At 39.7% G+C, this 24,297-nt stretch overlaps 1 protein-coding gene across 9 annotated transcripts in view; it reads left to right on the plus strand.

Moving 5' to 3' along the window:
* Positions 1 to 23,444, plus strand: part of TBC1D8 (TBC1 domain family member 8) — a 124,626-nt gene extending 101,182 nt beyond the window's left edge. For 3 of the 9 annotated variants that reach the window (XM_037019985.2, XM_073239502.1, XM_073239517.1), the window contains 7 exons: positions 10,318 to 10,558; positions 11,085 to 11,150; positions 12,606 to 12,685; positions 12,849 to 12,915; positions 19,710 to 19,799; positions 20,236 to 20,330; positions 21,770 to 23,444. In XM_037019985.2, the coding sequence (XP_036875880.2) occupies positions 10,318 to 10,558; positions 11,085 to 11,150; positions 12,606 to 12,685; positions 12,849 to 12,915; positions 19,710 to 19,799; positions 20,236 to 20,330; positions 21,770 to 22,306 (1,176 nt within the window). In that variant the 3' untranslated portion in view covers positions 22,307 to 23,444. The other 6 variants (XM_037019986.2, XM_037019987.2, XM_037019988.2 and 3 more) reach the window with 4 other exon arrangements.
* Positions 23,445 to 24,297: the final 853 nt, after the last annotated feature.

The raw sequence follows: 24,297 nt of genomic DNA on the forward strand, positions 1-24,297 counted from the left end.
GCTGTCATTTCCCCATTGTATATCTATGGCTCCTTTATCATATATTAATTGACCATATATACTTGAGTTTATATCTGGACTCTCTGTTCTGTTTCACTGGTCTGTGGGTCTGTTCTTCTGCCAGTACCAAATTGTCTTGGTTACTGTGGCTTTGTAGTAGAGCTTGTAGTCAGGGAGCATAATTCCCCCAGCTTTATTCTTCCTTTTCAGGATTGCTTTGGCTATTCGGGGTCTTTTGTCATTCCATATGAATTTTAGAACTATTTGCTCTAGTTCATTGAAGAATGCAGTTGGTATTTTGATAGGGATTGCATTGAATTTGTAGATTGCTTTAGGCAGGATGACCATTTTGACAGTATTAATTCTTCCTAGCCAAGAGCATGGGATTTATTTTTAATTAAAGTATCATTGATATACAATCTTATGATGGTTTCAAATACACAACAGTGTTTCAACATTGACCCATATTATCAAGCCCTCACCCCATCTATCGCAATCACTGTCAGCATAGTGAGATGGTATAGTCATTGTCTTCTCCACTGCCTTCCCCATGACCTACCTATATTGTGATTGAGAATCATTCTGCCTCTTAATCCCCCTCTCCCTCCCTCCTCACACACTCTCCCCAGCCCCTCCCCTATGGTAACCACTAGTCCCTTCTTGGAGTCTGTGACTTGCTGCTTTTTTGTTCCTTCTGTTTTGCTTTTTTTTTAGATAATTATTTTTTATTGAAGGGTAGTTGACACACAGTATTACATTAGTTTCAGGTGTACAACACAGTGATTGAACATTTAAATACATGATAATTCTAGGTACCAGCTATCACCATACCAAGTTGTTACAATATTTTGACTATATTCCTTATGCTATACATTACATCCCGGTTACTTATTTATTTTACAATTGGAAGTGTGTACTTTTTTTTTTTGTGAGGGCATCTCTCCTATTTATTGATCAAATGGTTGTTAACAACAATAAAATTCTGTATAGGGGACTCAATGCTCAATGTATAATCATTAATCCACCCCAAGCCTAATTTTCATCAGTCTCCAATCTTCTGAAGCATAACAAACAAGTTCTTACATGGAGAACAAATTCTTACATAGTGAATAAGTTACATGGTGAATAGTACAAGGGCAGTCATCACAGAAACTTTCGGTTTTGATCATGCATTATGAACTATAAACAGTTCAAATATGAATATTTGTTTGATTTTTATACTTGATTTATATGTGGATACCACATATCTCTCTTTATTATTATCATTTTTTAATAAAATGCTGAAGTGGTAGGTAGATGCAAGATAAAGGTAGAAAACATAGTTTAGTGTTGTAAGAGAGCAAATGTAGATGATCAGGTGTGCACCTGTAGACTATGTGTTAATCCAAGCTAGACAAGGGCAATAAAACATCCACGGATGCAGCAGATTTCGCTCAGAACGGGCGGGGGGTGGGAGGTTCTAAGCCTCACCTCTGTTGATCCCCAATTTCTCACCTGATGGCCCCCCTGCAACTGTGCCTGTCTTAGGTTGTTCCTCCCTTGAGGAATCTTACCCGTCTCTGGCTAACCAGTCATCTTCCGGGGCCATACAGGGAAATGTAAAGTTGGTAAGTGAGAGAGAAGCCTTATTGTTTGAAAAGGTTAGTTTTTTACTTCTTTGCATATTTATGCCCTGTGGCTTCTATGCCCAGCATTTGTCTTGAGGTATCTTTACCACTTGGAAGAATTGTGATACACGGTAAATTTGATAAGAGGCACAAATTCTATTTATGGGTTGTAATTAGGAAGGAAGAAGAAAAGCTATAGAAGTAGCAGGCAGAAGAAAACATGGGAAGATTGATTATTTCTTTGACATATCTTCTTGTAGAGTAACTTCAGCATGTATAGGTTTTAAACTACTAATTAAATTGCGCACACACATTAACATAATAAGAATACAGTTACATAACCAAAGCATACCTATAATTACCAGCCATCTCCAGTGAAACCAAGAAAACCAGTTAGGCACCTTAGGCATTTGTGAAAACTTATCTGTGATATGGTGGATATTGTCCAACTGAACTTGAACAGTCTGAGAGAAATCAGACAAATTAAAACAACCCATTCCTGGGGACTGTTCACTTCCCATATGTTCTTTTAACAGTAAATAGTCTGTAGTTGTAAGATTTTGGAGTGCTACAATTTGCACTTCTCCTAATTCTTGGTTGAGTTCCAACAGTGTAGATCCAGTCAAATTTGTTGTTTTACTGTATGAACAGGCCAGCTTAGATATCTCCTTCTTCATTCCAATGGCAAGTCCAGGAACCGGTGGGATGAGTGCATCTACACCTGTAGCAGTGCGTGGATCTTTGTTGGAGTTTTTTGATGATCATCTTCTGGCATGAGTCTTCCAGAGAGTGCTGATGTTGGAAGTTCTTTTTCATATCGTATCTTAGTTCATTTTCGGGGTAGCCAAATTAGGCTTTGATCCTCTGTATAAGCACAAACAAACCCTTTGCCTACACTTTTATGTGCCCTTTATACCATTGTGTAGAACTCATTGGAGGTCACCACACAGGAACTGCTTTTTTGTTTTTGTTATCATTGATCTACACTTACATGATGAATATTATGTTTACTAGTCTCTCCCCTATAACAGGTCCCCCCTATAAACCCCTTTACAGTCACTGTCCATCAGGATAGCAAAGTGTTGTACAGCCCTCCCCTTTCTCCCACCCCCCCATGCATGCTAATCTTAATACCCCCCTTCTTCTCCCCCCCCCTTATCTCTCCCTACCCACCCATCCTCCCCAGTCCCTTTTCCTTTGGTACCTGTTAGTCCGTTCTTGAGTTCTGTGATTCTGCTGCTGTTTTGTTCCTTCAGTTTTGCCTTTGTTCTTATACTCCACAGATGAGTGAAATCATTTGGTATTTCTCTTTCTCCACTTGGCTTGTTTCGCTGAGCATAATACCCTCCAGCTTCATCCATGTTGCTGCAAATGGTTGGATTTTTCCACTTCTTCTGGCTAAGTAGTATTCCATTGTGTATATGTACCACATCTTCTTTATCCATTCATCTATTGATGGACATTTAGGTTGCTTCCAATTCTTGGCTATTGTAAATAGTGCTGTGATAAACACAGGGGTGCATCTGTCTTTCTCAAACTTGATTGCTGCGTTCTTAGGGTAAATTCCTAGGAGTGGAATTCCTGGGTCAAATGGTAAGTCTGTTTTGAGCATTTTGATGAACCTCCATACTGCTTTCCACAATGGTTGAACTAATTTACATTCCCACCAGCAGTGTAGGAGGGTTCCCCTTTCTCCACAGCCTTGCCAACATTTGTTGTTGTTTATCTTTTGGATGGCAGTCATCCTTACTGGTGTGAGGTGATACCTCATTGTAGTTTTAATTTGCATTTCTCTGATAATTAGTGATGTGGAGCATCTTTTCATGTGTCTGTTGGCCATCTGTATTTCTTTTTTGGAGAACTGTCTGTTCAGTTCCTCTGCCCATTTTTTAATTGGGTTATTTGTTTTTTGTTTGTTGAGGCGTGTGAGCTCTTAATATGTTCTGGATGTCAAACCTTTATTGGATCTGTCATTTTCAAATATATTCTCCCATACTGTAGGGTTCCTTTTTGTTCTATTGATGGTGTCCTTTGCTGTACAGAAGCTTTTCAGCTTAATATAGTCCCACTTGTTCATTTTTGCTGTTGTTTTCCTTGCCCGGGGAGATATGTTCAAGAAGAGGTCACTCATGTTTATGTCTAAGAGGTTTTTGCCTATGTTTTTTTCCAAGAGTTTAATGGTTTCATGACTTACATTCAGGTCTTTGATCCATTTTGAGTTTACTTTTATATATGGGGTTAGGCAATGGTCCAGTTTCATTCTCCTACATGTAGCTGTCCAGGTTTGCCAGCACCATCTGTTGAAGAGACTGTCATTTCGCCATTGTATGTCCATGGCTCCTTTATCAAATATTAAATGACCATATATGTCTGGGTTAATGTCTGGATTCTCTAGTCTGTTCCATTGGTCTGTGGCTCTGTTCTTGTGCTAGTACCAAATTGTCTTGATTACTATGGCTTTATAGTAGAGCTTGAAGTTGGGGAGTGAGATCCCCCCTACTTTATTCTTCTTTCTCAGGATTGCTTTGGCTATTTGGGATCTTTGGTGTTTCCATATGAAGTTTTGAATTATTTGTTCCAGTTCATTGAAGAATGTTGCTGGTAGTTTCATAGGGATTGCATCAAATCTGTATATTGCTTTGGGCAGCATGACCATTTTGACGATATTGATTCTTCCTAGCCATGAGCATGGGATGAGTTTCCATCTGTTAGTGTCCCCTTCAATTTCTCTTAAGAGTGACTTGTAGTTTTCAGGGTATAGGTCTTTCACTTCTTTGGTTAGGTTTATTCCTAGGTATTTTATTTTTTTTGATACAATTGTGAATGGAGTTGTTTTCCTGATTTCTCTTTCTGTTGGTTCATTGTTAGTGTGTATAGGAAAGCCACAGATTTCTGTGTGTTGATTTTGTATCCTGCAACTTTGCTGTATTTCGATATCAGTTCTAGTAGTTTTGGGGTGGAGTCTTTAGGGTTTTTTATGTATAGTATCATGTCATCTGCAAATAGTGACAGCTTAACTTCTTCTTTACCAATCTGGATTCCTTGTATTTCGTTGTCTTGTCTAATTGCCATGGCTAGGACCTCCAGTACTATGTTAAATAACAGTGGGGAGAGTGGGCATCCCTGTCTAGTTCCCGATCTCAGAGGAAAAGCTTTCAGCTTCTCGCTATTCAATATAATGTTGGCTGTGGGTTTATCATAGATGGCCTTTATTATGTTGAGGTACTTGCCCCCTATTCCCATTTTGCTGAGAGTTTTTATCATGAATGGATGTTGAACTTTGTCAAATGCTTTTTCAGCATCTATGGAGATGATCATGTGGTTTTTGTCTTTCTTTTTCTTGATGTGGTGGATGATGTTGATGGACTTTTGAATGTTGTACCATCCTTGCATCCCTGGGATGAATCCCACTTGGTCATGGTGTACGATCCTTTTGATGTATTTGTGAATTCTGTTTGCTAATTTTTTTGTTGAGTATTTTTGTATCTACATTCATCAGGGATATTGGTCTGTAGTTTTCTTTTTTGGTGGGGTCTTTGCCTGGTTTTGGTATTAGGGTGATGTTAGCTTCATAGAATGAGTTTGGGAGTATCCCCTCATCTTCTATTTTTTGGAAAACTTTAAGGAGAATGGGTAGTATGTCTTCCCTGTATGTCTGATAAAATTCTGAGGTGAATCCATCTGGCCCGGGGGTTTTGTTCTTTGGTAGTTTTTTGATTACCGCTTCAATTTCGTTGCTGGTAATTGGTCTGTTTAGATTTTCTGTTTCTTTCTGGGTCAGTCTTGGAAGGTTGTATTTTTCTAGGAAGTTGTCCATTTCTCCTAGGTTTCCCAGCTTGTTAGCATATAGGTTTTCATAGTACTCACTAATAATTCTTTGTATTTCTGTGGGGTCTGTCGTGATTTTTCCTTTCTCTTTTCTCATACTGTTGATTTGTGTTGACTCTCTTTTCCTCTTAATAAGTCTGGCTAGAGGCTTATCTATTTTGTTTATTTTCTCGAAGAACCAGCTCTTGGTTTCATTGATTTTTGCTATTGTTTTATTCTTCTCAATTTTATTTATTTCTTTTCTGGTCTTTATTATGTCCCTCCTTCTGCTGACCTTAGGCCTCATTTGTTCTTCTTTTTCCAATTTTGATAATTGTGACATTAGACCATTTATTTGGGATTGTTCTTCCTTTTTTAAATGTGCCTGGATTGCTATATACTTTCCTCTTAAGACTGCTTTTGCTGTGTCCCACAGTAGTTGGGGCTTAGTGTTGTTGTTGTCATTTGTTTCCATATATTGCTGGATCTCCATTTTGATTTGGTCATTGATCCATTGATTATTTAGGAGCGTGTTGTGAAACCTCCATGTGTTTGTGAGCCTTTTTGCTTTCTTTGTACAGTTTATTTCTAGTTTTATGCCTTTGTGGTCTGAAAAGTTGGTTGGTAGGATTTCAATCTTTTGGAATTTACTGATGCTCTTTTTGTGGTCTAGTATGTGGTCTATTCTGGAGAATGTTCCATGTGCACTGGACAAGAATGTGTATCCTGTTGCTTTTGGATGTAGAGTTCTGTAGATGTCTATTAGGTCCATCTGTTCTAGTGTGTTGTTCAGTGCCTCTGTGTCCTTACTTATTTTCTGTCTGGTGGATCTGTCCTTTGGAGTGAGTGGTGTGTTGAAGTCTCCTAGAATGAATGCATTGCATTCTATTTCCTCCTTTAGTTCTGTTAGTATTTGTTTCAGGTATGTTGGTGCTCCTGTATTGGGTGCATATATATTTATAATGGTTATATCCTCTTATTGGACTGAGCCCTTTATCATTATGTAATGTCCTTCTTTGTCTTTTGTTACTTTCTTTATTTTGAAGTCTGTTTTGTGTGATATCAGAATTGCAACACCTGCTTTCTTCTCTCTGTTGTTTGCATGAACTATTTTTTTCCATCCCTTGACTTTAAGTCTGTGCATGTCTTTGGGTTTGAGGTGAGTCTCTTGTAAGCAGCATATGGATGGATCTTGCTTTTTTATCCATTCTATTGCTCTGTGTCTTTTGATTGGTGCATTCAGTCCATTTACATTTAGGGTGATTATTGAGAGGTATGAACTTATTGCCATTGCAGGCTTTAAGTTTATGGTTACCAAAGGTTCAGGGTTAGCTTCTTTACTATCTTAATGTCTACCTTAACTCGCTTGTTGAGCTATTATAAACACGGTCTGATGATTCTTTATTTCTCTCCCTTCTTATTCCTCCTCCTCCCTTCTTCATATGTTGGGTGTTCTGTTCTGTGCTCTTTTTAGGAGTGCTCCCATCTAGAGCAGTCCCTGTAGGATGCCCTGTAGAGGTGGTTTGTGGGAGGCAAATTCCCTCAACTTTTGCTTGTTTGGGAATTGTTTAATCCTTCCTTCATATTTAAATGATATTCGTGCTGGATACAGTAGTCTTGGTTCGAGGCCCTTCTGTTTCATTGCATTAAGTGTATCATGCAATTCTCTTCTGGCCTGTAGGGTTTCTGTTGAGAAGTCTGATGATAGCCTGATAGGTTTTCCTTTGTAGGTAACCTTTTTTTTCTCTCTGGCTGCCTTTAATACTTTGTCCTTGTGTTTGATCTTTGCCATTTTAATTATCTGTCTTGGTGTTGCCCTCCTTGGAGCCCTTGTCATAGGAGTTCTGTGTACCTCTGTGGTCTGAGAGGCCATTTCTTCCCCTAGTTTGGGGAAGTTTTCGGCAATTATTTCTTCAAAGACACTTTCTATCCCTTTTTCTCTCTTTTCTTCTTCTGGTACCCCTAATATGCATATATTGTTCCTTTTCGATTGGTCACTCAGCTCTCTTAGAATTCTTTCATTCCTGGAGATCCTTTTATCTCTCTCTGCATCAGCTCTCTGCGTTGCTGTTCTCTGTTTTCTAGTCCATTAATGGTCTCTTGCATCTCGTCCATTCTGTTTTGAAGTCCTTCCAGAGCTTGTTTTATTTCTGTATTCTCCTTCCTTAGTTCTTGCATATTTCTCTGCAAGTCCATCAGCATGGTTATGACTTTTGTTTTGAATTCTTTTTCAGGCAGACTGGTTAAATCTATCTCCCCTGGTTCCTTCTCAGGGGAAGATGTAGCAGATGCCTAAGCTGTCTGGGTTAGTCTTGTCTGGATCATATTTTTTTGGCTTTTCATGTTGACAGGTGCTATTGACTGTCAGCTGGGAGGGCCAAACTTTTCACTTGCTATTGGCCTTTCTTTACTGGGACAACTGCGCCCCCTAGTGGCTTGTGTTGGGTAATTGCGTGTAGACTGGGTCTTTGTGTCTTGCCCTGCCGATATGAAGAAAACTCCCTTTCTGAGGGCGGGGCTTGCCTTAGGCTGCTTCTCTGCTTTTGCAGGGCCTGGAGGGGTGATGGACGGGGGTGGGGGTGTGTTGTTTGGCTGTTTACCTCCGTGAGGGGTCTCAGAGCTGTTGCCCGGGGGGTTAGTGTGCCTGGTTTTCCCTGTAATTTCCAGCCACTGGACTGTGACCTTTGTTGTTTCCATCCAGCTATTATGTCCCTGTCCCTTTAAGACTTTCAAAAAGCACTCGCTTTTCTTTGTCACAGGGGCATCAGCTTCGGGACCCGCTCAGAGGTCTTGCTGCCCTATTTCCCTAGTTTCCAGCCCTCCATGCATGCACTGTGTCTGCGCTCTGGTGCGGGTGGCTGGGGCTGGGTGTTTAGCAGTCCTTGGCTCCCTCTCCCTCCTGCTGGGAGCTGGGGGGAGGTGTGCTCGGGTCCCGCCGGGCAGGGGCTGGTATCTTACCCCTTTCACCAAGCGCTGGGCTCTCGCACGAGTGAATGTAGTCTGGCTGTTGTCCTGTGTCTTCTGGTCTCTCTTTTAGGATTAGTTGTATTTGTTGTATTTTCAAAAATATACATGTCTTTGGGAGGAGATTCCCACTGTCCTACTCACACCGCCATGTTGGCTCCGCCCTGCTTTGTTTTTATACTCCACAAATGAGTGAAATCATTTGGTATTTGACTTTCTTTGCCTGGCTTAGAAAAATAAAACTTTTAAGCAAAAAATGACAGGTCTCATCCTGCTGTAGCTGTAATTCCATCTGGTGAGGTAATTACTGTTAAAAATATGGTAGATTCTCTCCTGTGTTTTCCCCTTACTCTGTATCTCTGTAGACAGACATGCACACACTCGTGTTCTTTTTTCCCATATAAAAATGAGATTATGCTGCCCTGATGGCCTCCGATTTTTTTTATCGTGGACATTTTTCTACGTCAGTAGCTACAGATCTCGTCTTACTCTTTTTCAGTTTCACTGTAGGGCTGAAACGTAATTCATTTAAACATTCAGCGATTGAGGGAGACTGACATGGTTTTCAGTTTTGCAGCTCTCTAGGAGAGTGCCTTACTGAGCATCTCGTCCTTTCTGTGGACACCCATGCTGCCGTTTTGGTAGGAGGGAGTCCTTAGGGATGCACAAACCAAATTGGAGTCAGTACCCACAAACATGTTGATGATTTTCCAAATTTCAATTCCACTGATGATGTCTAAGAATGCTCATTTCCTACACTTTGTACCCACCCAGCATTTAATATTATGGATCTTTAAACATTTTGATAGTCCCATAGCAGATTGCATTTCAAGGTTGTTTACTCATTAGTGAGGTAGAGAAACATCTCATAAGTTTCTTGGCTAGTTGCATACTTCTTTATGTCACCTGAACATATCCTTGGCCTCTTTTATGCCAGTGTGTCTTTCTGTAGGAGTGTATGTAAGAAAGATATATGTGGAAATTCATGGTATGTCCTGGGTTTTAGGAACGGAAGTTAGACCTCTGTTTCACACTTAAAAGTTCTTATATCTTTCACAACTCTCAAAGGCTACTTAAAGAACATGGCTGCAAGGAATATAACAGTAAACTTATAAATGGCCTTTTGGTTTTCACCCAAGGCTATGCCCTTGCCTGGGATAGCGTCTGCAGTTGTCTCTGTGCCCTCCTGACGGGTGGGGGACACGGACAAAGTGAGCCCTACATCACTGGGAGCCGCTTCAGGGGCTCAGAGGGCCCAAGGGGTCATCTGATAGGAGAGTGAAAGGTGCATTCTGAAGAGGCCAGCGTGGTCCTCGGGGACAGGGCTGTAGTGTTCAGTCTATCCTCAACACTTCACATCACCTTATTTTAATTTTTTTGAATTATAATCATATTCATGTGGTTCAAAATTCAGGACATGTAACAAAGTATGCAGTAGAAAGACTTGCTTCAGTATCTGGGTCTCAGTCCCCATTTCCCTTTCTATAGGTGTCCAGCTTTTTCTGTGTCCTGAAAATTTGTCTAGCACTTTTTGATTTTCAAATACTATTTTAAGAGAAAATAACAGAATAAAAATTGTATGTCTTCTATAATTGAAATTATGGCAGCTGAGCTGTACATTTAAAAATGGTTAAAATGGTAAATTTTATTATGTATATTTGCTACAATAAAAAAAACCTTAATAAAAAAGATAAAATGATGTCAGAATTACCTATTCATTATGCGCTAGGGCTATAGAGTAACGAGGAAAAACTTTGTAACATGTTTGGTTGGCCTAGTGGAATCATGAGTAATTTAATTTTCTTTCATTTGTGTTACTATGTTGCTCACTCAGTATATAGTTTTACAATCACGAGGGAAGGCACGCTAGCTATGGCCGTGGAGCGTGCAGCCGCCGTGGTGCCGTGTCTCTCAGATCCCTTCTACCCCCTGTTTTAAGAGAGAACACATGATGAGCTGCTACTGGGAGCGGCCCAGGCCCTTGGCGCCGCGCCATGACCCCAGCAGGCCCTACGCAGAGCAGTACCGCATAGACGCCCGGCAGTTCGCACACCTGTTTCAGCTCGTCTCTCCCTGGACCTGTGGGGCCCACACGCAGATCCTCGCCCAGAGGACTTTCAGGCTCCTGGATGACAACGTGGACCATCTTATCGAATTCAAAGCATTTGTGAGCTGTCTTGGTATGACGCTGGGGGTCTTAATTCTGTGAACTGATCTGCAGTGTGGGTCTGTGAACACGGGATAAGGTGGACTGTGGAACAGGCAGACCTACTCAATGAAATGTATTTGTGACTAGCCTGTGTGATTTTGTTATTTTAAAAAGTCACTCTGTGGGCTCTTCTCATGACCACTTTTATGCTTCTCTAAGGGACCCAGGGTCTCAACATACAAGGTCACTGACCTTATTCTCCTCAGTGCCCAGGCTGTGGTGCCCCCTCATTAGAAGCCTCATTCCTAACTCTTTCACATAAAATTAAATTTTCCAGAAGGTATGAAGCCAGAAAAATTCATGAGATTTATCTTGTAGCTCAACAATCACCAACCACCACCTTACACATTTTCATTTCAATTACAGGTAGGGCAGAGGAAGTGTGGGGCCAACCAATACTGACCTTTCTAAGTTCTTTCTCCACAGTGAGTTTGTGTCATGTCAAAGGTACTTTAACCATTTACATCTACTCAACCTCTCCTTTTTATTTTTTGCAGATATTATGTATAATGGAGAAATGAATGAGAAAATTAAACTGTTATATAGGCTTCATATTCCTCCAGGTAAGACATTCCAAGCTGAAAAATTAGGCTCTGTTCTGTCTTGACACAGATCAGCTTTGTATGTGACACTGAAGTTCATCTCTTTTTAAATTTGATTTAGATTCGAAGCAACAGATGTTTCTACTTTGGGGTTGCTGATGACAAACTTTAAGTACAGTATTATATGGCCTATGGAAGTGGTGCCCAAACTTGAGTGCCCATCCGGATCCACCTGGAGGGCATAGTAGACACAGGTTACTGGGCCCCCCCCCCTTCGGGTTCCTGACTCACAAGGTCTCAGGACCACACGGAGAACCCAAGGTCTGTGGAATGTGTGGGAAGCCAGTTCTGGTTGCCTTAGTAGCTGGTTATTTCAGCCTACTGTGTTCGAAGGCCATGTCATTTTCCAGAAAGGAAGACCATGTTTCCTTCAAGTTAAGCCATGGTAATCAGGAACAAAGGAAGCAGTTTTGAAACCTGTGAGATCAGACTTTGCATTAAACCTTAAGGTGTTCTTCAGTCTTTGAAACTGATAGAGCTGGATTAAGAATCCCAGAGGGTCTCTGGACCCCAGTGCCATGGTTCTCGTGTTGGATGGGGCCTCTGGCTACTTCCCACAGAGGGGGGCCTGGGGAAGCTGGTGACGTTTCTAAGGCCATAAAGTGGTGGCTTTTACAACTAACACCTATACAGATGTTGAAAATGCACATGGACATTATTTGTGGACTTTCTGCGTACACTTCCTGAAGTCAGCTATTACTGAATTGAATTAGCACATAATACATTATGCGCAGTATCCCCAGGATAGGTCCTGTAGCAGCCACACAGCTCCTCCTCCACTTTTACATGGACTTATTATTTCTATAGGTCAAATTTTTTAGCATCAGTGAAATTCTTTGTCTTTTATGCCAACAAAAGTCACTCAGTTTTGTTTATTTAATGTGCCCTTATTTTCCTGCTACCATAGAGGGCATGCATCACTACTCCTTTATCACTGTCATTATTACCTTTTCATAACCATCATTATCTATATATAGTGCTGCAAAATAGAACATGCTTGATTTTACTCAATGATTTCATCTTGACTTTTAAATAAACTTTTTGGTGTAATTTTATATTTATAGAAAAGTTGCAGAGATACTACAGATAGAGTTCTCATTCTTCATATACTTTTAAATTTATTATTGGTATTTGCTTTTATCAAGATTGATATTTGATTCTTGATCTAACTTCAAGTTGAATTGCTTCCAAATTACAAGTTTATTTCTAAAAGACATATTTTAACTACATTAGTTCCTTAAAGACATTGGTAGACACTCACACTCATGGGTTCAGAAAACCAATTTTTCAAAACTTTTTTGCAGATTATGATTGTAGTATTTATATTGTGTGCCTCCAAATTTAAATTAAATGTAAATTAAGATTTCATTTATTATTTTGCTTTACCTATGTTTAACATTTGAATTTTTGATGCAGTTTTAAAAAGTCTTAGGAATGCAGATAACCTAAAACCTCTAAAACATCAATTTGCCAAGGCCATGAAGATCCACCATACAGTTAGGTATTTTTCATTTAAATTTAATTTTAACAAATACTTGTTTTGTTCCGTAATAACTTTTGATTAAAGGTGGGATGAACGTGGTTAACTCACTAATAGGTATACTGAGGATTACACGTTTAAATTTGTGTGCCCTAAGAGTAGTCTCATTTGTCTGATAGGAGGCAGGGTACCAAACCAAGCACCTGGCCTCAAACACCCACTTGAGAGCACTTGGAACCTGCAAAGGTAATACAGGAGGCAAAGGGCTTTTGTGAGCTTGCTTACAAAGGTATCTGATGGAACACAGGAAGCCTAAGCCCAAGGCCTCACAGTTCCACAAGAACTCACTTTATTGACCTCATGGTGATTGCAACACTGTGTAGCAAAGGAAATAGAAAAGTAGGATTCCAGATGATTTGCTACAAAATCAGGTGGTGTAGGGATGAACGGTATTTCAGGAGATTATTAAATCAAGAGTTTTTGTTGCATTGTGATAAATCTACAAATTTTGGTCATTTTTCTCACTTACTTACAATAATTGGACTTCCAGAAGACAGTTTCCTGGGAAAACAGATTCATTAGATGCATGAGAACAAACTGCCGAGAATGATATATTAGAAATGCTAAGTGAACACAAGCTAAGGAGACATCAGAGGTTTTCTGTAGGACTGTATACTGAGAGAGGTGTTAGCACCGCAGTATCCTCCTGGAAACTTAGATTCAGGGAATACACTGTTGTGTTTGAAGAGTAGCTTTCCAGGAGGTTTCCCTCCAGTCTGGATCTACATTATCTGATCTTAAAATGTTTAATCTAGTGAAGTCCAGCTGCTCCAGTCTTTGTGTTCAGCTTTATATGAAGAAATAGATTTCTTTCAGAGTTCTGATATATACCAAAGTGTATTTGCTGTCCACAGGGAGAGTTTTGTCATGAAGTTGAGTTAAAAGGAAAAATCTTATGAATAATTCCAACTGGTAAGGATAATTACTTTAAAAAGGACTTAAACTGAAAATTGAAATTAATTGAAAATGAAAGAGCACATGAAAATATGTTAACATGCAGTGACAGAGTATGGATTCAAAAGAAGTTCAAGAATAAAGTTATAAATGCTGCATTACTGATGTTTAATCAGTTATAATTTGAATCCTGAAACATAATGATAGACTAATACAGCACCATCTGTGTATGAATGATGAAAAGCTTTGTTATTTTGAAATACCTGATATGAAAAAAATGTTGACTGATTCAAAATCCAGTCATATTAGCCAAAAAAATTTCAACATTATACTTGCCATAAGGGAGAAGTTGTATGATATGGAGAATGATTACACACTTGAAGTAAAGTAGGAAACATTTGAACCATTCAAATTCTCAGTAGCAACAAGAAAGGAGTTTCCATCAAGTAGAGAAAAATGTCATGTTTCCCACCTTGTTGTCCATTTTTTCACTGATAGTGACAGTCTGTTTTGAAGAGATCATTATTCAAAGTCCTAGTCAGGAATTGCATGCAGTCATTTCATTGTTGATATTAGTATGAAAACGAATGTCAACAAGTCCTGAGAGTGCCAAAGTTACAGTACCATTTGATCCACTTTGTTACTTGATAAAGTATATTTTATTCCATCGGCCTTGATCAAAGAATGTACCTGTGAAGCTTAAGCTCATTTACTTAGAATGGATCCACTTTCTAAACCTATGCAATCTGGGAATATACAAGAACTTTGCACGGCATGGTCTGCTTTGTTAAGAGCACCTGCAGATAGGATGACAGATACTGGTATACATGATCAGGTTTCACAGAATATTCATTGTGGATGAAAATCTTAGCAGTATTGTGGAATGGGGTATCATAAACATCAACAGAACTGAAGACACAGAGCATGTGATGACTATCGTTTGTCTAAGAAAAGAGTTTGGCATTTAGGTTACACCCAACATATTAGTTCCTCACTTTTTGGTTGGTCTTGTCTTTTTTTTTTTTTTTTTTGTATCATTAATCTACAATTACATGAGCAACATTATGGTTACTAGACTCCCCCCATTATCAAGTCCCCACCACATACCCTATTACAGTCACTGTTCATCAGCATAGTAAGATGCTATAGAGTCACTACGTGTCTTCTCTGTGTTGCACTGCCCTGCCCTCCCTGTACTGCTCTCCCCTACACCATGTGTGCTAATCGTAATGCCCCTTTTCCCCTCTTATCCCTCCCCTCCCATCCATCCTCCCCAGTCCCTTTCCCTTTGGTAACTGTTAGTCCATTCTTGGGTTCTGTGAGTCTGCTGCTGTTTTGTTCCTTCAGTTTTTGCTTTGTTCTTATACTCCACAGATGAGTGAGATCATTTGATACTTGTCTTTTTTCCACCTGGCTTATTTCACTGACCGTAATACCCTCTAGCTCCATCTGTGTTGTTGCAAATGGTAGGATTGTTTTCTTCTTAATGGCTGAATAATATTCCATTTTGTATATGTACATCTTCTTTATCCATTCATCTACTGATGGACACTTAGGTTGCTTCCATTTCTTGGCTATTATAAATAGTGTTGTGATAAACATAGGGGTGCACATGTCTTTTTCAAACCGGGCTGCTGCATTCTTAGGGTAAATTCTTAGGAGTGGAATTCCTGGGTGAAATGGTATTTCTATTTTGAGTTTTTTGAGGAACCTCCATACTGCTTTCCACAATGGTTGAACTAACTTACATTCCCACCAGCAGTGTAGGAGGGTTCCCCTTTCTCCACAACCTCGCCAACATTTGTTGTTGTTTGTCTTGTGGGTGGTGGCCATCCTTACTGGTGTGAGGTGATATCTCATTGTGGTTTTAATTTGCAATGATTAGCGATGTGGAGCATCTTTTCATGTGTCTGTTGGCCATCTGGATTTCTTCTTTGGAGAAGTGTCTGTTCAGATCCATGCCCATGTTTTAATTGGATTATTTGCTTTTTGTTTGTTGAGGTGCGTGAGCACTTTATATATTTTGGATGTCAACCCTTTATTGGATATGTCATTTATGAATATATTCTCCCATACTGTAGGATGCCTTTTTGTTCTATTGATGGTGTCCTTTGCTGTATAGAAGCTTTTCAGTTTGATATAGTCCCACTTGTTCATTTTTGCTTTTGTTTCCCTTGCCCGGGAAGATATGAGATATGTTCATGAAGAAGTTGCTCATGTTTATGTCCAAGAGATTTTTGCCTATGTATTTTTCTAAGAGTTTTATGGTTTCATGACTTACATTCAGGTCTTTGATCCATTTCGAGTTTACTTTTGTATATGGGGTTAGACAATGATCCAGTTTCATTCTCTTACATGTAGATGTCCAGTTTTGGCAACACCAACTGTTGAAGAGGCTATCATTTCCCCATTGTATGTCTATGGCTCCTTTGTCATATATTAATTGACCATATATGTTTGGGTTAATATCTGGACTCTCTTGGTTGGTCTTTTCTTATGGTTATACTAAGAAGTAATATTGAAGATAAACTCGATAATCTCCTGCTTTTGAGAACATGCCAATATGTCAAAATATCTACTAGAATTTAAAAAACTGAATAATCTCTACACTGCTCTAAGGACCCAACTATTCATGGGGATGGTCCAAAGGGCATATATGAGGAAAGCTTATGCAGAGTGAAGTGGAAGCAGGTGAGCTGAACAGTGAATCCAGCCAGGATCACAAACTTCTCTCAGAAAATGAACACAGTTGGGAGATTCCGTTGGAGGAGATAATGATTCTGAAAATGGATAATGTACTGAGGAAACTTGCAAAGCCAGCTTCTCACAAGACACACAGAATTATAGTTTACATTCCAGCTGAACAACTTAAGGCAGTTGTGATACAAACTACATCAGAAATCCTATCAGGAACATTCGATCTGGTGATAGACAGCTTAGGCTAGATGAAAGATCTGTTCTTTGAGCTGGGATCCTGCAATAAAAATGCCACTTGAGAGTTTAGGAAAATATGAGAAGTGTAGAATATAAACCCTCTAAAAATATTTTGAGAAATTAAAAGATGGCATTGAACTTTTTAAAGGAGAACACCTAGGTGCTAAAGATCCCTGATATTATCCAGATTGTAAAAAAACCACTAGGAAATTGGGTTTGTGGCCTCAGTGTCCTGTCCTTATTACGTCTCAAGTGACTTTCTTACAGTAGACAGTGGAGACACAGTTGGGTATCTCAGCTGGTTTTCCTGTCAATGACTTGGACATGTTGGAATCCTGATGGATCCAAGTGCAAGCCCTTGCCCTGTAGTTCAGTTGCTGTTTCTAGCAGGTAGGAGGAAGGCAGTGTACTGCCTTTGCAAGAAAAAAAAAATATGAAGGATGGTATTATTTTGATGACTGTAGGGTCTCAACTGCATCGGAAGGCCAGACTGTGTTGAAAGTACTATATGTACTCATCTGCCAGAGATAAGACCCTTTCAGCAGAACTGGTTTTTCCTTCCACAAGCATCCCATTTAGACGGTGGTGAAGTTGGCAGTGTTGATGACAGTGGTATAGAAAATGAAAACTATCCACACTGACTGAAGGCATAAAGAAGAGACTTTCCTGCTGGTGCTATCTGCTGAAGCCATGAAGTTATCCACCACATGAAAACAAAAGTTTGAGATAAGATTTACCTGCAGCAGATTTTAACTTGTGTAGGACTTAAAGTGAGATACAATGAAAACTTTAATAGTAGTATCTCTATAGTGTTGAATTACAACTTACATACATATTGGAATGTAAAAATAAAGATGCAAAAACTTAGAAACAAAAAATGCTGGCAAGGATGTGGAGAAATAGGAAACGTCCTACACTGTTGGTGGGAATGCAAATTCGTGCAACTGCTCTGGAAAGCAGTATGGAGGTTCCTCAAAAAGCTAAAAAGAGAAATACCATTTGACCCAGTAATTCCACTCCTGGAAATTGACCCGAAGAAAACACAATCCCTGATTTGAAAAGATATATGCACCCTTATGTTTATCACCATACTATTTGTAATAGCCAAGATATGGAGACAACCTAAATGTCCACCAACAGATGAATGAATAAAAAAGATGTGGTACATATACACAATGGAGTATTACTCAGCCATAAAAAGAAATCCTGCCATTTGCAACAACATGGATGGATCTAGAGGGTATTATGCTCAGTGAAATAAGCCAGGTGGAGAAAAACAAATACCATATGATTTCACTTATTTGTGGAATATAAAAACAAAGCAAAACAGAAGGAACAGAACAGCAGTAGACTCAGACACTGAGAAGTGACTAGTGGTTACCAAGGAGTAGGGGTTGGGATGGGTGTAGAGGAGGAGGGAGATAAAGGGGCACAATAATTCACAATCACAATATAAGGTGATTACAGGGACTGTTGAATCACTGTGATGTACATTTGAAACAAGCATGATTGTATATTAATGACACTTAAAAAAAAAGATGCAAAAATTGCATTTATAAAAGGTAGTTCAAATATCTCACTTTAAAAGGTTGAAAGTACATTTGTAGGTTGTACATAAACTCAGAATGTACTATTTTTCTTAATGCAGTGTCCTCTATTTCTGATCAAAAGTTGGTGAGTTTTCAGTGAGCGCCCAGCCTCCACCCCCCGCCCCCTAGTGTCCAGTCCAGGTGGTGTCTTGTGTGTGTGCCTGTACTGGAAGCGGTTGGGAAGCCCTGCTTTGTTGGCCTTTCAGGGTCCTTGCTAGTTACCGTTGATACTTTACCTGCCTCCTTTCTGGCCATTCACCCACCCCTTGAACTAACCGTCCTTGCAGTGCCATGATATTGGTGTGTATTGGTTCTGTCAGAGCATTTTGTTGGGGTGCCTTGTGTACACGCTTCTCTTCTTTGATACACTGAGCTCTCAGTAGCCTCTTGACATCCTAGTCTTGACTTGTTACCTAGAAAATCCATTTCCATCGTGATTGCTCCAAGTACCATCCAGGGTTGGTAATTTTCCTCCTGTTCAGTTTGAGTGATTCTCGCATGTTCCACTGTGTAGAATTTGTTTCAGGCAAAGTTGGGGGAAAAAAATGACTCAATATTTTTGTTACAGGGCAAAAAGCAAACAACAACAAAAAAGAAACCTGGAAAAAAACAACTTTGTACAAATAACCCCAAACACACAAACCCCCATTCCCCCAAGCCCAAAAAATCCACCTCCCAGGAGGAAGTAGAGTAGCTTATCAAGACTTTGGTGCCATCTGATGGATATTGATTTGATCACAACTGAATCTTGCCTGATTTAATTATCTGAGAAACCTTTTAAAAATTTGAGGATCGCATAATCGCCCTTACAGTTTTGCTGTTGGTTCACATTTATTCCTCAGCTTTGATATATAATTCACATATATGATGCAAAGTGCACAATCCAGTGATTTTTAGTATATTCAGCTATTTAACCACTACCACAATATTAGAACGTATTTCATCATCCTAAAAGGAAAGCCTGTACCCTTTAGCTGTTGCCCCCAATCCATACACTTTCTCCCATCTTTATAGATTTGCCTATTCTGGACATTTCATACAAATAGAATCATGCAACATGTGCCATTCTGTGTCTGCCTAATTTCACTTAGTATGTTTTCAGGGTTCGTCCATGCTGCAGCGTGTATCAGTGCTTCCTTTCTTGAGAGGGCTGAATTTGGTCCTTTCTCGAGAGGACTGAATTTGGTATACCATTTGATGAGTATGCCATAATTTAGTCATCGATTGATGAATATTTGGGTTTGTTTGCAAACATATACATGTATTTGTTTTACAGAATGGGATTTCACTATGTACATTTTCCCAGCTCCATTCAGAAGTGTCATAGGCATTTTTGTTTATCATTCATTACAGCAGTCATATATACATCTGGGAAAATCATTACGTGCTGCATAAGATTTTTCTTTGTATATCCAGACAGTGCTTGGTGTACACCTGGGTTCACAGACCCTGTGAAGACTTAGCCCACAGCTACTGGCTTAGTCTTCTTACCTAAAAAGTTAAATTTGCTGTCCATTTTGGTTAAGACACAGTGTGTTCAATTTTCTTTTCTTTTTTTTAAAGCACTCACTGAAAATGACCAAGATAGCCAGTCGCCATTAAAGAATCCTCTTTTGTCAACGTCAAGACCCCTGGTTTTGGGGAAGTCAAATGGCATGTATATCTTTCACTGTTATTCCCTCAAGCACATCCCTAAAATTGTTAAGAGCAGGTGACTTCATTGCTCTTCTTGGAAGCCTGTATTTATTCCCTGCTTCTTGTGAATTCATAGAGTGCCCTACTTTCAGAGGCCAGAAACACTCCAAGCTGCAGTGTACCGGTGACTTGCCCCCCAACCCCTACCATCGTGCTTATTCCTCTTGCTTAATGTTTCAGGGGCCCCCTGGTAGCAAGAAGTCACCCAGCCACCACACTCCATTCGTGGTCAGTTGTACACAATTGTACACTGATGTCCTCTGCTTCAGTTCATAAATGGTTTTGCTGAGTGGAATTCTGCATCCCCTCACCTCTCCCTTCTACAGGTTTCCCTTTTAGTTTTCATTGAATTTCTTTAGACTAAAATATGTATTTTATTTCCTTTTTTCTGAAGGTGATGCTGATTATCAGAAACAGCTGAAGCAGATGATTAAGGATTTAGCCAAAGAAAAAGATAAAACTGAAAAAGAACTGCCCAAAATGAGCCAGGTATGGACTTTATGCACAAAGTCAAATTTTTTTGCCAAGTGATTGATCAAGAGGTAAGCTTGACCATTAAGCTGGGACCCCTTTACCTCCAAAGCCATAATTAAAGGATCTTTTACCTTCTGGGAACTGAACATTGTGATTAAATGGGTAATGTCTGAATTTTGGTCTGTTCCTATACCCCCAGCTCTTCAAAACAGAGGGCTGCTGTACATTTCATGTCTCTTGAAGAGTTTTTATAATGAAACTTATTTACCCAGGTTGTAAAGATTTATTCCCTAGAGTGATAGGAACATTTGGGGGCAGTTAATACAACATTCTTCCCTAAAAAAAGCATTACTTCACCATTTTCTTGAAAACCACTAACCATGTAACATGACAGTCTGAGTCTCCTAAACCTATGATCATGCTCCAGAAAAGGGTTCTGGGCTACATTCAAGTGCCATATGATGGTGGTAAGTCACTGCTTTATTTGAAAATTATTGCCCCCAATGTTTGGGAAATGGAGGTTTCAAATGGAAACATTCCTTTATTACAGGACTAAAATCTTTTTGGTGCTAATGTGTACTGTGAGTCTCCAAGAGTGGAATTTGGCATGCAGTGTTTTTGCCTCTCAACCATAAAACTTCTCATGGCATCCATGTTCCCTCGCTTATCTGAGAAGTGGTGGTCTTTGCTGTGTAGTTTTTTTCCCAATTATCTTTGGATATGTTCAGTTATGTCAATGTTGTATGTCAATTATACCTAAAAAAAAAGCCATTATGCCTCATAACACAGAGCTGTATTAACATTGAGACACTGATTTTCTTTTTTACTATAAACAGAAATGGATTGTGTTAATTCCTTTTTACTTAAAAAAATAATCATGGATGTTTCTCCCTAATCATTATTTATGAATTAGTAGTACTCAACCATATTCCTGTTCTTAGAATAACCAAATACCACCTCAAGCATCTCCTCACATTACAGACTCTGAAGGTGTGCATGGCATTTGAGAAAACATTGGGCATCCCTGCTCAACTTCACCTTACAGCCTTTAGTGGCTGCGTGGTACTCCCACCAGATGAGCAAAGCCATTTCATTTAGTCATGTCTCCAACTTTTTCTATTATAAGCCTGAGCTTGCTATCCTTATGGATAAACCTCTGTGCATAGCTTCTGGATACAGTCCTATAGGCTGACTTGGCTGGGTTCAAGGATGTGCCCATCCTCCAGAATATACACACTTATTAATAGTTGCTGTAAAGACAAAAGCACACTTGTAGGTGTGGCAGAATTCCCTGGCATCATTGCTAATACTGTTCTCAAAGGGCAGAGACCATCTTTTCTTATACTCTGCTTCAAAGAATACTATGGTTTTCTCCAAGAACTAAGTATAAAGTTTAAAAAAATTGCATTTTCATCCTGGTTATGCTGCTATATATACTTTATTTTTAATTCCAGAGAGAATTTATCCAGTTCTGTAAAACTCTGTACAGTATGTTCCATGAAGACCCAGAAGAAAATAACCTGTATCAAGCCATTGCCACGGTGACCACTCTGCTGCTGCAGATTGGGGAGGTAGGGCAACTCCACAGCAGCTCTGGGAGCTGCTCCCAGGAGTGTGGGGAGGGGCTGCAGGCTTCAGCTCTTTCTCCGGAGCAGGACTCAGTTTTTGCTGAAGCTGACACTGCCACAATTCCCCAGGACTCCCATGCATTTCCTGAAGAGGCAGAAGGGGACTGGACTGTCTCCCTTGAACATATTTTGGCTTCACTTCTGACTGAACAACCATTAGTCAACTTTTTTGAAAAGCCACTGGACATCAAATCCAAACTTGAAAATGCAAAGACCAATCAGTACAACCTCAAAACTGTAGAAATGAGCCGCCAATCACAGCCTGAACTCAAACTGAGAACTGCGGAGCAGGACGGTGGGTCACTGAGCCGAGTCGGCCACACCAAGGCACAGCCCACAGTTTCGTGGGTGATCAGCCCCTAAGCCCAGATCTCAGTGGAATTCATTTTGAATGTTTTACAAGCTGCATAGCCAGGTAAGAAACGTGGTGTCCACAACTGATGCAGCCCTCAAGCATTTCTATTTATTACCTGTTGGATATTGTCAGTGCTATGGAGTATCCACACATCAGGTCCCTGGATGCTGTGACTTGCAATTTCACTTTCATTAGATTTGCTGAAATGGGCATTTCTAGTGTGATGCTCTAGTGCCCTTTTGTTCTCAGATGGAACTTGAGTCAGCTGTATCATACTCAATCCTGGAGAAGCCCACACTCTTATTTTTCACTTGGCTAATGGGAGAAAGCAAGAATCAAGTTCACTTTCAAGATCTAAGAGCCCCTGTCTGTGCAATTGTATTATGCTTTTCCTTGCACTAATTTTGTTTCAATGCTGGTAATTGAAACCATTTTAATATATATTTTGTTGTATTTACTTTGTGTTCTTATGAAATGTGTACAAACCATGCTTTCAAATATTAGCCCCAGGTTTTTTAATAAGAAATTTTTGTATTGACTTTGTCCTTGTTTATATGTAATTTCAGTGTCTAAGGTCTGGATTGTCAGTGGTAAAATGGAAATGTCTCCCCTGTCATGCAGCACAGGTCACTGCAGGAGGTGCCCAGGCCCACTGTCACTGCACTGCCATCTCCAATAGGGGACACAAGGGAGCTTTTCTGCAGGCTTTAATATACATCACTGCTGTAAACACTGAAGAAATAATCTTACACCTTGCTTTCAGGCTGAATTTATTAGCAGGGCTTTAGCTCCATGTAACCTGGCAGTCAAAATACCTCATGGGACCACTGTAAGTGAACTAAAATAGGAACTGAACAGTTAAGCATAATCTGGTTACCCTATCAAAACCTATTTTAGAAGTCTGTACCTTTTTTTTAAAATTAAGGTATCATTGATGTATATAATCTTATGGTTTCACATGAGCAATATTGTGGTTTCAGCATTCACCCATATTATCAAGTCCCCACCAACCCCATTGTAGTCACTGTCCATCAGCATAGTAAGATGCTATAAAGCCACTACTTGTCTTCTCCATGCTGTACTGCCTTCCCTGTGACCTACCTATACTGTGTGTGCTCATTATAATGCCCCTCAATCCCCTTCTCAGATTCTGAGTCTGCTGCTGTTTTGTTCCTTCAGTTTTGCTTTGTTGTTATACTCCAAAATGAGGGAAATCATTTATTTGCCTTTCTCCACCTGGCTTATTTCACTGAGCATAATACCCTCTAATGCCATCCATGCTGTTGCAAATGGTAGGATGTGTAGGATTTGTTTCCTTTCTATTAGAAGTCTATACATTTCAACAAATATACACAATACATAACTGGGTAGGAGCTTAAAGAAATATTGAATGTATTTCATTAAATCTAAGATACTATCAGATGAATGGACAAAGAAGATGTGGTACATATACACAATGGAATATTACTCAGCTATAAGAAAAAAACAGATCCTACCATTTGCAACAACATGGATGGAGCTAGAGGGTATTATGCTTAGTGAAATAAGCCAGGCGGAGAAAGACTAGTACCAAATGATTTCTTTTGTTCAAGAACAAAAGAAAATGAAGGAACAAAACAGCAGCAGAATCACAGAACCCAAGAATGGACTAACAGTTACCAAAGGGAAAGGGACTGGGGAGGACGGGTGGGAAGGGAGGGATAAGGGTGGGAAAAAAGAAAGGGGGCTTTACGATTAACATGTATAGTGCGGGGGGTGGGGCACGAGGAGGGCTGTGCAACACAGAGAGGACAAGTAGTGATTTTACAGCGTCTTACTATGTTGATGGACAGTGACTGTGAAGGGGTATGTGGGGGGGACTTGGTGAAGGGGAGAGCCTAGTAAACATAATGTCCTTCATGTAATTGTAGATTAATGATACCAAAATAAAATTTAAAAAAAAATCTAAGATACTATATCAACTGCATCACTTTAGTTACTTAAAATGTGGAAAGTGGCC

This window comes from Manis javanica, chromosome 1 (genome assembly GCF_040802235.1).
Source record: "Manis javanica isolate MJ-LG chromosome 1, MJ_LKY, whole genome shotgun sequence".
Classification (NCBI taxonomy): domain Eukaryota; kingdom Metazoa; phylum Chordata; class Mammalia; order Pholidota; family Manidae; genus Manis; species Manis javanica.